At 34.1% G+C, this 16346-nt stretch overlaps 1 protein-coding gene across 6 annotated transcripts in view; it reads right to left on the bottom strand.

Annotated features, from left to right (window-relative positions):
• LOC135209047 (anoctamin-10-like) overlaps positions 1-16346 on the bottom strand; it is a 269749-nt gene that overhangs the window by 138836 nt on the left and 114567 nt on the right. For all 6 annotated transcript variants that reach the window (XM_064241591.1, XM_064241595.1, XM_064241596.1 and 3 more), the window contains one exon: positions 4855-5039. In XM_064241591.1, the coding sequence (XP_064097661.1) occupies positions 4855-5039 (185 nt within the window). The remainder of the gene's footprint in view (positions 1-4854; positions 5040-16346) is intronic.

Below are 16346 nucleotides of genomic sequence, written 5' to 3'. Positions count from 1 at the left end.
CCGTCCAAGGATGCCTTGGCAGTTACATAGGGATGACCACGATGCGTTTTTCGAAAAGAATTTCCTGCCATGCCCAAGAGGGAGCGATCTTCAATCATGCTAAAACTGCCCATAACCAACGAATTAAACGACAAGACATTATCCCGAATATTGAGATTATTGATCAAGCCACAGACCATCGCCGACTGCGCCTCTTGGAAGCCTGGCATCTAGGAAAAGAAAAGCCGTCAATGAATATCACCCAACAGACTTTCCCGCTCCCTACAGCTCGCAACGAGCACCAGACGCAACCCGAGCACCAATCAAAATTTAGTTAATAAAAATTTTGCGGCTGTAGGGCGGATTTCGCCCGCCCCTTCCCAGCACTACAAGGGCGCTCGCATGGAAGACAAGCCCCAGCCATCGACGCACGAGACACTCTACGGGCTGCTCTTGAGCAAGGGCCCGTGCTGGCATAAAGCCAGCTTCATCTTAAACAAACAACACGAGAGACAGCTTAGGCCAAGAAGGATGCCCCCGGCCATCCCATGATTAATAATAAAATAATAATAATAATAATAATAATAATAATAATAATAATAATAATATCTATTTCAGCTCATGGCATATACATGGAAAATACAAAGCAGAGGCATTACAATAGATACACGTCATCTAGATCAATGGTTCCTAAACTTTTTCTGTTCGTTACCCACTTTTCATACAGGGTCCTACGGGCTGCTCTAGGAGCAAGAGCCCGTGCTGGCACAAGGTCAGCTTAATCTCAAACAACAACAACAACAGGGTACTTGTCCATGGCCCACCGCCCACCGCTAAGCAGGGTTTTATACATACTACATATCCTCAGATTATGGTCCCCTGCATTCTGCTACATGGACCACCAAGGGGCCATGGACCCCAGTTTGGGAACCATTGATCTAGATACGCTGAAGTAGTAGTAACAATAGTCAACATATTAATGGTAGTTATAGTACTAACATTGAGAATAATAGCAAAAATATTAAAAATTATAACAATTAAAAACAGATTACATATCTCCGATTATCAAAGATCAGGAATGAGTGAGCTTAATAAGTAGAGTACGTAGTGTAAGTACGTGTTATGCATCACATCTCATAAGTGGGATGCAATCAAAAAATGATTTCAAAGTTAACCGTCATTACGACGACACAAGTAAACAAACCATTAAATATACATAATTCATAACTTGGGTGTTGGAAGCCACCTACTTGATTTCATTCACAGATTTTTTCAGCAAATGGCAGGAAAACTTTATTTTGGGGGTTGGTGTCACACTCCCAGAACCAGGGGTCTTTCTGTAAAACTACAGGTATTTATTTTATTTTGGTGGTACTATAGTAAATTCACATTAACCGTGCACTTGATGTCTATGCCAATCCCTTATGACGCCCCTCATTGGCTGTTGGTAAGCCAATCCCAGGGCTGGAAACTCTCAGTCTCTCTCTCGAGTTCACACAGGCAAGATGTATGTTCCGCCTCTCCTGAGGGATACGTCTTTCAAAAGTATCCCTCAGGAGACGTGGAACACACATCCTGCCTATGTGAACTCGAGAGAGAGACTGAGTCTCCAGCCCTGTGACTGGCTTATCAACAGCCAATCAGGAGCGTCGTACGGGACTGGCCTAGACATCAGATGCACGGTTGATGTGAATCTACTATAGTGATGCTAATCCTCGTAAGTTTAAATGCCATGCAACGCAGCTTTCCTTACTCTGACTTACATAGCAACTTGTCTGTGAATGTATTTCTGTTATTCGTTATCATATTTGGTTTGTCATTCTTTTTGCTCTGATGCTTTTAATGTATGCGAATTAACTTCCTTGAAGCAGTGTTTCTTATGGTTATTTCTCATTGCATCACGCGTGGAACAGAAATAAATTTCTAACTCACATCATGATCGAACTCGACTTTCAACTGAAAAAGGCCGGGGTTCGATCCCGGTGTGAGCCACAAATTTATTTCCATTCCACAAGTTGCTCCTGCTTTGCTTACCTCTATCATTTTTACTCTGAAGGGCTCATTCGAATGATATGCTGTGAACTAGGTCACTGGTGGGTCGGGAAGTTGGCTGAAACTCGATGGCATGCTAGGCAGTAAGCCTGGCCAGGGAAAAGCCTTAAGTACAGAAGTACTTAAACTCCTACTTCTTTTACGACTTGTGTATATTGGAGCTGGCATTGCCCTTGTATTTCAGTTGAAAAACCTTGGTTTGATTCAGATGCGAGTAAAACATCATATACAGCATATATACGTATGTATATTATAATATAATATACTTATATATATAAATATATATCTACCATCATAATATATATACATGTATATATATATATATATATATATAATATATATATATATACATAAATACATACATACATACATACTATATATATATATATATATATATATATATATATATATATATATATATATATATATAAATACAATTTCACTTTCTTATCACGCCAGTTGAATCACAACATAAATCATTTATGACAGCAGAGGCAGCATATACTATATATTTGTGTATATATATATATATATATATTATATATATATATATATATATATATACATATACTTCATTTCCCCATCACGCAGTCGAATCAGAACATAAATCATTTATGAAAACAGAGGCAGAAAATATCCTAATCACAAGCCCTCTACTATTACAAGAGCCGCCGCATTTATAAATAAATATATGTGTCCAGGCAAAAAAAAAAAAAAAAAAAAAAAAAAAAAGGAATAAAAGAATGATTTAAAATCCTACTGTACAGCTTGCACCTCCTCCATCACGCCCTGATTGCTATCAGCAATTGCACAGCCAAACAATTCACAATTCCTCGACACAGTAAGTCTGGCAGTCTGCTTCGTTACTCCTACTCTCAAGCATTTAATTTTGTGAGAAAGATTCTGGGCTTTCAGGCTGTGTTGCCAATGGAAAAGTTTTTCGCTTTTCTTTACAAGGATAAAAGCAGGTCAGGTGTATTACGATCTACCTTATATATATCATATATATATATATATTATATATATATATATATAATAGTATATATATATATATATATATATATCTATATATATATATATTTATATATATATATATATATATATATATATATATATATATTATATGTCTATATATACATATATATGTCTATATATACATATTATATATATATATATGTATATATATATATATATATTATATAGATATATATATATATATACATATATATATGAGGGAAAAATTATTCCCCTATTCAGATCATTTCCCACTGGCTCTTGGCAAAATAATAAAGTTAGTTGGATTATGTGAATCTAACGACGTATTTTCGTTCGGAGAGTCACTCTATAAGCAAAATTTTCGGGCGTAGCGTGGGCAGCCCTTTAAGTCCTTTTTTAGGCAATCTGTACATGGAATATTTCGAAACTATAGTAATAAATGCAATAAAACCCAAAACCATGCTGTGGATGAGATATGTAGATGATCTTCTAACATTTTGCGATAATAGGTGGGGCAATTTCAACGAATTCCTTTCAAAATTAAACGGATTAGTGCCCAGCATCAAATCTAAAGTTTTAATAATTAAAGACACGATATAATACAAATTTACCATATACAGAAAACCAACAGTCTCACTTTCATACTTTCATTACTTTAGTTATCATGACATTTCTATCAGGATAAGCGTATCCAGCAACCTATTCTTAGGAACCTTACGAATTTGTTCCCCAGATTTCTGGGAAAAGGAATTTGAACTAATTCGTAAGCAGCTTTCGTCTTTAAGGTATCCTGACCATATAACTGAGAAAGCGAATCATAAAGCAAGAGTAATTTTCTACCGACCCCCTCAAGACAAGACAAGAGAGACACACAACAATAAAATAAAAACCCCACACCTGGACAGGATTAAGACGGTGACCCAGAGTCTCGGAAAATTAGCCCTATTGCCTTTACCTACCTAAATACCCCAGCCAAATCCCTGATTAACGTCCAACAAAAGACAATCCCAAAGACACAGTAGTATACAAAATCCCATGCCTGGACTATGCCCAATCTTACATCGGTTTTACAGGAAAATTACTTCCCCAGAGATTAATACAACAAGAATGATCAGTTAGGTATGGAGAACAGAGCTCAGCTATTTCTAACCATAAAAATAACCAAAACCACAGAATAAACTGGAATTTGTCACGTGTAATTTATAGCAGCAAATGTCGGTACAAAACCCAGATGATAAACAAAGACAGGTAATGAACATCCCAAAGGGCATCTGGGATTCAGATATCATAGATAAAATCTTTTTTCAACCAACGCTTCAGAAGATTAAAGAGAAATTATCAGCAGGGTTGACCTAGTAAAACGGCTACCTGTGGATGGATCTCTTGGTATAAATACCTCCTTTTCTGTAACTTTCCTCATTCATTACCTTCCTGAAGACAGACATATCAGTCTCTGAAATATAGTACTTACTTTCTATATTTTGGTGGTTTTATGGGCTCCTTTTATTATCATTATTATACAAAAATATATACATATATATATATATATATATATATATATATATATATATACATATAAATAAACTTATCACAACGACGTAATTCATATGCAAGCTTTAAGCTACAAATGTTCTTTAATATCCAGTTCGCTCTACCTGCGGATTACAAATATGAATATAAATTATTTCTGAGGTAGAGCGAATCGGATATCAAAGGACATTTATTGCTTAATGCTCATATGCTCATATATATATATATATATATATATATATATATATATATATATATATATAAATCACGTATTATCCGTTAGCGTGTTGTACTCACTTCAAGAACGACCGTCACCCACAGGAGGTTGAAGGCGGCGAAGAGGGCGTACTCCGTCAGCGTGTCCACGGAGAGCACTAGCTGCAGTAGGCCTAGGGCCGCCGGCAGGGCCAGGGCCATCGTGTAGTAGCCCAGGAAGCTGAAGTACATCGCTACCGACTCCCCGAAGTAGGATCTGATCTCCTCTGCCGGAAGGAAAAACGAAGGTTAAGAGTTCAGAATTTTCAATTGAGTTGAATACAGAATTTATACCACAGGCCAAGCACTGGGACCTACGAGGCCATTCAGCGCAGAGACGGAAATTGTCAGTAAAAGGTTTGAAAGGTGTAACAGGAGGAAAACCTCGCAGCTGCACGAGAGGGTGGAAAGTAAGAGAGAAGAAAGAGAATATCCAATGAGGTAGAATAAAAAGGGGTTACAAATAGGGGCGAAAGGCACACTACAAAGCACTTTTAAGTAATGCCTACAGTGCACTTCATGAGGTATACTGCCGGCATACCCCACCACGAGGAACATTACCAAGATCAAAGGGTTAAGGGTTATCATTTGGAGGATTATGGAAAAAAGTCACCAGTCACAAGATTGTAAGTGTAAGTACGACCTTCAAATGGACAGAGGTCATACTCAGAGGTCATACTTGGAAGGTCAAAAGGAAATGATTAATTTATATACAGACAAGCCAAGATGAAAATGATGAAGGTTACAAGGAAAAAGAAGTTAAAGTATGAAGGTCACAAATACAAAGAATATAACTGAAGCTTACAATGACAAATTTCCAATTAAGAAGGCCAAAGGACTCTGGTCAGTACAATAAAGGTCTCACGTGAAAAGTCCATAATTAAGAAGAGGTCAACGAAAATCACTTGAAAACTATGAGGCTTGTAACGGGAGTAGAGTGAAGATCTTCAGGGTCAAACTTAAGTAGGATACAAGGACAAAGGTTAAAATTAAGATAATAGAGATAAACGTTACAATAATGAAGATTTAATAGTAAATGAAGTTACCTGTCACATTATCGGGCATGGCGTGTTACGTGCACATATAATAACTATATGAAGAGAGAGAGAGAGAGGAGAGAGAGAGAGAGAGAGAAGAGAGAGAGAGAGAGAGATTCATTACACGACTCGTTCTATAGAGAAAAGAAAATAGCAATATATATTTTCACAATAAATATTCCCTTTAAAACGGGGATAAACATGCAATATTTATAAAATATAAATATAACAGCATTGAAAGGTCCTGTTTCTCATTTAGATGTTTAACACCAAATCCAAAGCAACATTAAGCAGCGTCGTTACTTCCAGCAGTACATGCAACACAAAGCAAAACCAAGCAACATCACGGTCACTTTCCGGGGTGTTTGCTTATCTCATGCAAAACAGCTAAACATTCTTGAATTTGAGCAACAAAGCCCAAGAATCTAGGTAAACCTGTTAAACCATTCTTGAGCCACCCTGGAAAACCTATGTTCTGAGGTTTTCAGAAAAGGCTTATGTACAGGTGATCACAACTCCCAAACATTGTCTTGTCAACAATGATGATATCTGCGTCATTAAGGCAGCTACTATTTTCGAAGTGATGACAGCTGTATGTTAAGTAAGGACATATATTATACAAAACTGCAAACACTATATTTTCATATGCATTTGCATGCACTAAGACACGTTCAACACAAGTGCATAAAGGTACCGAGCAATTCTGCACAATCGGTAGTTAAGTGTATATAAGCAATAGGCTTTTATAATAAGATTTCCTTATTTCGCATCAGGAAGTCTCAGTCTCTTTTTTCACACATTTGTGGGAGTCTTCTCACAGTCCAGATTTTGTGATTCTGTCGATGGAGAGCGTTCTATTACGGATATTCAATACAGAAAACAAATCGCTCCCTGTTATTGCACGGAATGCTCAACCAAGAAGTAAATCCAACGTTTACTGACAACTATACTCAAGTAACTCCAAATTCTGATCCTGTATTGACAATCTTTGACTGAGATATTCTCAGTCGAAGATTGTAAATACATGATCAGAATATGACGATTTGTAGAGATTTAAATTATACAATTTCTGTCAAGTTCAAAGGAATACCACAGACGTTTTCCAATACTGACAAGATACAATAAACGTGTGGGAATTTAGTAAAGGAATTCTACGGAGCTGCCACATTTATTCGGACTATTTCAAGTCACTTTGGACCAGGAAAATGGATATCCATTCATAATTGGACAATAAATCATTGTGGTAACTGTTACCTATCGCCCCGCCCCCCGCGCCACCCCGACTAAAATGAACTTTTATGGTATTCGAATTTTCCACCGTAGACAAACAGCAAGATTGTTTGTTTGTATGGAGTTTTTACGTTGCGTGTAACCAATGGTTATTCAGCAACGGGACCAACGGCTTTACTTGACTTCCGAACCACGTCGAGAGTGAACTTCTCTATCACCAGGAATACACATCTCTAACCCCTCAATGGAATGACCGAGAATCGATGTGGCAGGCAAAGACCATACCAACCACGCCACTGAGGGGCTTACAAACAGCAAGATGGATCTGTCACTGATGCGCCAACGCAATTTTCCACACAGCTGAGGCAACAAAATGTCCATGCATATAAAATGGAAGACGAAGAACAGGGCTATATTATAATGAACTTTTAGAGCTCCTCTTCAAGGTAATGTACTCACGTATCCACACGTTACTGAATTAATACCCACTTTTAATAGCATAAGTATCCAAGTATGAGCATTAAAGCATCAATAAATTAAATAGAGGTAAATGGACAGACGTAGGTTAGTTGCGATCTCCGGCCCACTCTCCAGGTCACTTATTTATTCAAGTAACCTACATATTCACTCAAAAATCGATGATTGAAGAGGGATACTGCCCATATCAGTGAAACATAAAGTAAAACGTCTTATGACGTGTTTCCTTGCAAGAGGTTTTTTCTCTTCGAAAAACTTCTTGCAAGGAAACACGCTTATTTACGTAAAAATCCACGAGTACAGACGTATTATGCCCATAAAAAAATAAAAAATAAATAAAGAATAAAAAAGCTTGACTAACGTTCCTCAGAGTAGATCGAGATGCTAGGAGTGACTTATTTCGCATTTTGCAGAAGAAAAAAAATTAATCATAGAAAATAAAATAAATTCAGATACGCAGAACGAATACTTTCATTTAACGATGCTGAAAACGTGAACAAGGCACAGATAACAAATAAAACTATTCAGAGAGATACAGACGAACAATAAGAGGAATGATAAGAGAAAGTTGTAAATAGGTCAAAGAGAGAAAAAAATTAATAAGGAGGAGTAACTGTATATTCATAAGTAATAATGGAGCTCATAAAAAAAATAAGACACATGATATAAAGCAATAACAGTTAACAGATAAGGTCAGAGAAAGGAGAAAGAGAGATTTATAAAATTCGAAAGTACAACTCAGCAGACTTAAAAAAAATTATTGAAATACCGATTGGGAGGAAATCAAAATGCATAACATATGAATCTTAGATACCTACTTACAACGATCAAAGATGGGCAGAAAACGGCATCTACAAATCAGTTATAGAAAGTCAGAATAAAAACTGGAATTTAATCGATGGAAAAAAAAAAGACACACCCTGCTCCATAAAGATTTGAAAAAGCATTCAATCGGAAAATAAGAACAAGATAAATGATATCTGACAAAATAAATGTAGCACATCTATCTATGAGACCTGCGTTTAAAGAATAACTGGTTATTTACGTCTTCGAACACGAAAATGGGAATAGAAAGTGTATTCTTCTCTAAACTTTGGTTTAATAAATGAGATTCTTGATATATATATATATATATATGCTTAAAAAATCACAGTAGATGCACGTGACTTCATTAAATATGCGAATACCACAGGAAAATGATAGGCAGAAATCCAAGCGCTTTCGTCTTTTCTAAGACACTATAAAGGAATGAATGTATGTATGTATGTATATACACATATATATGAAAATATCTGATCACATGTATTCTGTTCAATGAACACCAATATGGGAAATGGAATTTACCTAGTAATAAAAAGCCAAATTAGTGAATATCGTTCTTGTGTAAAATGGATATGCTGGAAGATTAAAAATTTATCAATTTTGAGTACGTCAAGTCTGATAAATATTGCTATTCTCTACTTAATTGCCTAAAATAGGTAAATAATTGAAATGATACGAATTGCAGATTAGATTTGTAGGAAGATGGGGAAGAAGATTAAAAAAAATAGTTTGTAGGAAGGTGGAGAAAAGAAATTGTAAAAAGGCGAAGAAGAAAATCTAATACAAAAAAATTTTTTAGAATGTGGGGAAGAAAATTGTTAAAAGGTGGGAAGAAAATCTAATAAAAAAATTTGTAAAAAGGTGGGGAAGAAAAAAAAACTTTAAAAGATGAGGAAGAAAATCCAATAAAGAAATTGTAGAAAGGTGGGGAAGAAAATAAAAAATTTTTTTTACAAAAGTGGGGAAAACTAAAAAAAAATGTAAAAAGGTGGTGAAGATAAAAAAAAAATTGTAAAAAGGTAGGAAAAAAAATGTAAGAGGTGGGGAAGAAAATAAAAAAAAATAGCAGAAAGGTGAGGAAGAAAATAAAAAATTGTAAAAAGGTTGGGGAATAAAATCTAATAAAAAATTTGTAACAAGGTGGGGAAGAAATTTAATAAAAAAAATTCTAAAAAGGTGGGGAAGAAAATTTAATAAGAAAATTTGCAAAAACGTGGGGAAGAAAATCTAATAAGAAAATTTGCAAAAACGTAGGGAAGAAAATCTAATAAAAAATGTGTAAGTAGGTGGGGAAGAAAATAAAAAAAAATTGTAAAGTAATAAAGAAAAATAAAAAAATATGTGGGAAGGTGAGGAAGAAACTTAACAAAACTAGAAAAAATAACTGTTTTATTATGAAGAACCAATGTCAAATAAATAATTGCCAACCTAATGCAAATTGCAACATCAAGTTTCAATCATCTTTATGGGAACTGAAGGAAATGAGCCAAAAGAACCCGATTCGTTTGCAGGAATTTAGGTCTAACAATCAATAAACGCACTTGACATTTAATTACCAAATAATCGAAGTCATAACAGAAAATTATCGACCAGATGCCAAAGGTAAAAATGAAAGTCATCTCTATTCTTATTTTCGAGATTAGAAAACATTTGAAAGAAAGGCATGTATACATTACATATATATATATATATATATATATATATATATATATATATATATATATATATTAACAGCGAAGGGCGTCGCCCCTGCTATTTTAATATTTGGTATGCGTTTAGCCAGAGCGGTAGGCGAACTGGTAACCCTCAGTCCCTCCCTCTCTCTCTCTCTCTCTCTCTCTCTCTCTCTCTCTCTCTCTCTCTCTCTCTCAAGGTGATCACTGGCATAGCCTTTCTCTCTCTCTCTCTCTCTCTCTCTCTCTCTCTCTCTCTCTCTTATCTAAGGTCATCAAATCAGAGTCGGAGTTACAAAAATACATACGTTTATTCAAAGTAAAGTACTAACTGAAAAATTTAGATTCTTACAGGATAATTAATGGAATGATAATAGTTCAAGTCCCACAGACAACTAACTCAGATAACCCCCCGGTATTTAAATGTCTTAATCAGTAATTAGTCACACCAATTATCTCTTCTCCAGAATATTATAGTTCCCTCCACTAGGACACTCGGCCCCCTCACTAGAACCGCCTGTTTAAAAGACAGGAGAACACACTAGTGAGCACACACAGTTGTAAAGACAAAGTCAAAAGATTAAATGAAATAGAACATCTTTACAAGATATCAAAACAAGCCATCCCTTTGGCTAAAGCATAATAACACTTACCCATTACAGCTTAGAATTTCACACACTTTCAAAAGGAAACACCTCGGCATACGCCATCGTGGCTCTGCCTTTCTCGCACAGACCTCTCCATAAGTCTTTCCCTAGTTTTGGCTAAAGATGCCATAGAACGAAGAGGGCGGCACACGTACACATGAATTCACACTCTTCGTCAATGCCCCAAATAACTGGTCACAGCCAGTTTTCAAAGGCACCTTGAACAAGCCCTCACGAACTCACATACCCACAGAACGAACATTGACCTGCTTAAGTAAGCATCTTAGTGTCACACCATCCCAGAAAAGATTTATCAGCTTTCTCTAGGTTGTCGCTCGAACTCTGTCTCCATGGGAAGTTAAATATGATGAATCTGCACCTCACATTATAATGGTACATTAAACATATTATTAATTATAGCCCTCTTTTATGTAACAGATGCTCGGCCACTACCCTGGCTAGCCCCTGCCTATCCATAGCTCACATAAAACAGCTTATACACATAAAACACATTGGCCAGCTCAAAACACAAAATATAGTAGTAACTGCCCGTCTCTGGCAGCACAACGTATTGTCTATCATGCTTCATCTCCAATAACAATCGGGCGTATAAACTTTTACTGCATCTTGGATTCTTGAATATCCCTCTTTATCTGCAACTTATATATATATATATATATATATATATATTATATATATATATATATATATATATATATATATATATATATATATATATATATATATATATATATATATATATTATATATACATATATTAATATATATATATATATATATATATATATATATATATATATATTATATATATATATATATATATATATATATAGTATATATTATATATATTATATATATATATATATATATACGTATATATATATATATATATATATATATATATATATATATATATATATATAATATATGAGATCCAGCTTTGTGATAAATATAAATCCACTTAATATGAACGCAAGATTTGATATAATTTATATATTTTCTCACTGCTGGGCGGGGAGAGGAGGAGGAGGTGGAGGAGGAGTATAGATAATATATTAGACTATTAAGAAGGACATTAAAGAGCAGTAAAAGAAATGATGAGAGAAAGCTGTAGACGAGGTCAGAGAGTAAAAATAAATGAGATATAACGGCAAATCGATGAGTAATAATGAAGATAAAGAAAAATTAAAAGTAAGGCAATTGATATAAAGCAATAACAGTTTACAGATGCGATCAGGTAGAACGAGAAATTCAAAACACGAAAGTGAGAACACCTGTACTGCTGAGCACAGACAAGCAACAACAACAAAAAAAGTAAATGTGAGATATTGATTGACAGAAAATAAAAAAGAATAAAATATGAATCTCAGATATCTGCTAAAAAACGATGGACACATTTATAAATCAGTTAAAGAGAATCTGAATGGAAACTGGAATTTAGCAGAAAAAAATAAAAGGTGAGAAAAAATAAAAAATAAAATAAAAAACAAAAGGAGAGAAAAAATAAAAAATAAAATAAAAAAATAAGAGGAGAGAAAAAATAAAAAATAAAATAAAAAATAAAAGGAGAGAAAAAATAAAAAATAAAATAAAAAACAAAAGGAGAGAACAGGCTCCATAAAGATTAGAAAAGCATTTAAGCTCACGATAAGAATAAGGAAATGATATCAGACTAAACACAATCAAGTGAAGTGTAGTGTAACAATCTATCTACAAGACCTGGGTATAAAGGGTACCCAAGTTTTTTTACAACTCAAAACTCGAAAATGGGAAGAAGAAGGTTGATTCAACTCTGAATCCTTGGAATACTAACGAAATTCTTATTCAACAGTAAAAGTTTCAACAAATTAAAAAAAAAAATTATTTATTTTTGTTCACTGACCGCCCTTAAGAATGATTAAAACTAAGTTTCTGAACATTGTACTTTTTTTTTACTTATCAATCGTTCCTCCTGACCCTCCCTAAAAAAAATGTACACTTCTGCATTTCGTATCTTGTCGATAATTTTGATATTTGTGGTAATTCAGTATCTAAATGGCAATGATTGTTTATTCTGACGTATTGTAAAAGTATTTTTTTTTTTTGCATTTCTCACTTTCCATTTTGTTAAAATGATATTCACTAAGTTGTCATATCATCGTCGGATAAATATAATTTTCTATCATATATATAGAATTCTTGTAATAAAACTTATTTTATTACAAAAATACTATATATATATATATATATATATATATATATATATATATATATATATATATATATATATATATATATATATATATATATATATATATATATATATATATATATATATATATATATATATATATATATATATATATATAGAATAGGAAATTAAAATCATCCGACAATAATATGCTAACTTGTGAATCTCTTGCTTACGTGGAATGCAAAGTGAGAAATGCAAAAAAAAAAAAAGAAAAAAAAACATTTATAATAAGTGAGAATTAATAAACATTGCCATTTGATAATTTGATACCGAATTACCAAAAATAGAAAAATTATCGACAAGATACGAAATGCAAAAGTGTACATTTCCTTTTTTCAGGGAAGGTGCGGAGGAAAGATTAGAGGGAAAAAATGAAAAATTGAACATTATTCTTTTAAAAATCCATATACAATGTACAGGACAGTTAGTTATAGTCATTTATAAGGGCGGTAAGGGAAAAACACCAAATAAATCTATCCATTTCACAGGATTTCAGGTCTACTGAACTATTATTGTTAGTTAGGTACCAAATATACGAAAACATAAAAGAAAAGTGATCTACCAATAGCAAATGAAAAAGTAAAATTTCTTATTAAATCATATTTCTGAGACTTGGCAAAATTACACAAAGTTAAAAATAATATAATTATTTTTGAAAAGGCTGGCGGGCGATGGAGGGGAGGTACGGGGGAGGAAGGAGAGGGGGAGGAGGATGGGGGGGAGGGGGATACTGGAGGGGAAGGATGATAGGAGGGCGGGGATGGAGGGGGAGGTACGAAGGAGATAGGAGGGGGATGGAGAGGTACGGAGAAGGAGATAGGAGGGGGATGGAGGGGGAGGGGTGGATGGACTATGAAATGAGGACGCCACAGATAATAAATTCAGAACGATATAAATTACCAATGAAAGAAATGAGAAAAAGTTGTAGTATGAGCACAAAGACGGGAAGAATTGATGGTAAACGACAATGCAAAGATAATAAGTGAGTCAAGTGATACAGAGCAATAACAGTTAAAGGATGAGGTCACAGAAGAGAGAGAAATTGAAAATAGGAAAACGAAAACACCTGTACTGCTGAGCAGACAGAAAAACAGATCGTAAATAAATGAAAGAAATTAATAAGGAGGAAAACCAAAGGGCAGAAAATGATTAGTCTGTAGATATCAGGTTCAATCCGATAAAAGATGGACACAAAGCGCCATCTATAATGATCGAAAAACACTATTAATGAGAAACTGGTATCCAGTAGAGAAACAGACAGACAGACAGAGAGAGTTGTTTCATAAGTATTAAAAAAGTAACTTAACATAAACAAAAGTAAGAAACTGATATTAGACATTGGATAATCAAGTGAAAGGCAGCAAATCCATCCACAAGACCTCGGTTGGAGTAGGATTTCATTATTTAAGTTTCAAAACACAAAATGGGAAAAGTTAAGCATTGGATTAATAAAAGAGATGCTTATTCAAAAATAAAGGCAAAATAATATTTAAAAGAAAGTAATCTCATTACAAGATTCCTGTTAAATATACACGAAGATAGAAATTTTAATTTATGAAATGGTGATATGACAACGCAATGAATACCACTATGTATTAGTACTTAAAAGGCTGACATGAACATTAAACACAATAAAAAAACATGTATCCATGTATAGAAACTCACGTCTCATGAATAATGCTAGTTAAGATACTAAATTACTAAACATAGAAATAACATCGATTTGTTTTGTTTGTATGGTGCTTTTACGTTGCATGGAACCAGTGGTTATTCAGCAACGGGACCAACGGCTTTACGTGACTTCCGAACCACGTCGAGAGTGAACTTCTATCACCAGAAATACACATCTCTCACTCCACAATGGAATGGCCGAGAATCGAACCCGCGACCACCGAGGTGCGACGCTAATACCATACCAACCACGCCGCTGAGGAGCTTTGGTTCAAGTGAAAACAAAATTTTTCATGAAGATGGGAAGAAAATTTCATAACAGAAAACTAAACTATTTACCGTCGAAAACCCAAGTCTAAAACAGGACGATGTCGACCGAATATCAAATGAAAAAGTAAGTTTTAATCATTTTTCGGGGAACTGAGGAAATTAAAAAAAAAAAATAATAAATAAATAAATAAATAAATAAATAAATAAATAAATAAAAATTAACAAAAAGAGATCCATTACCGGTAATTCAGGTCTAATGAATCTCTTCTTATTTAGATACTAGTAAATATACGAAAAAATACAAGATGAATTATCCACTTAATATCATATGAAAAATGAATCTCTTCTTAATTCCTGTTCTTCAGAATAGGAAAAACTTTAAAAAAAATAATTAGATATATAAATTCTTAAAAACAGAAAAACTAAACGAAAATAATGACATATTCACGAGACTACTAGAGCAAGGAAACAAAAATAATAAAAAAATAAATAATCCACTTGATAAGAATACGAAAGTAGATATCATTTATCAATCTTCTGTCAAGTGGCGGGGGACAGAGGAGGGAGGAGGGGTGAGAGGAGATGGGGGTGGGTGTTGTGATGAAATGAACAAGTCACAAATAATAAACTATACTAATTGGAGCGATTTAAAATAGTAATAAATACGATATAATATTACTACAGATGGGGTTAAAGAGAGAGAGGAAAAATGAACAGAAAACGCAGAGAGGAAAATGAATAGAAAACGCAGAGAGGAAAATGAATAGAAAACGAACCAGCAAATCGACAAGCACAAAGCAGGGTAAGAACGATTAAATATGACAGTTAACAGATGAGGGTCTGGACGACGGAATGTCGAATGCACGATCGAGCAGGCAAGCACTCGAGAAGCAGAGAGAGAGAGAGGCGGGTCTTCGAGAATGCCTGTGTCTTGTACGTCCATTATCTTTACGCACCAATGAAGTTGTTCTGGCTTATAACTCGTGTTCTAGGCACGGAGAGGTCGGTCGTAGTTGACCTCATCAGTGGCTGTAAATAGTTGTTTTCTTGGCCTTTTTTTATATATTACTTTTCTTCTGTCACCTTCCTTCTGTCTCCCTCAAAGTAATTTTCCTTAATCTGATGATAATTATTTTGTTTCTCTTCTACTGTTTATTGTCTTTGTTGTATCTTCTTCCGGTATATGCGTTTGGCAAGTAGCTGCCCTCTCTCTCCTCTCTCTCTCTCTCTCGTCTCTCTTCCAATCTCTCTCTCTATCTCTATATATATATATATTATATATATATTTGTGTGTATATGTACATATATATATTATATATATATATATATAATATATATTATATATGTTACGCTTAATGTGGATAATTGCCTAATGTGAACATTTTGCAGAAAATTGCCTAATGTGTACATTAAGCAAGCAGTTTGCATAAAGTTTACAATTTGTTAACATTAGG

The sequence above is a fragment of the Macrobrachium nipponense genome, chromosome 37, assembly GCF_015104395.2.
Source record: "Macrobrachium nipponense isolate FS-2020 chromosome 37, ASM1510439v2, whole genome shotgun sequence".
Classification (NCBI taxonomy): Eukaryota; Metazoa; Arthropoda; class Malacostraca; order Decapoda; family Palaemonidae; genus Macrobrachium; species Macrobrachium nipponense.
The sequence above is the reverse complement of the archived record's forward strand: the minus strand, read 5'-3'. Positions and strand labels throughout refer to the sequence as shown.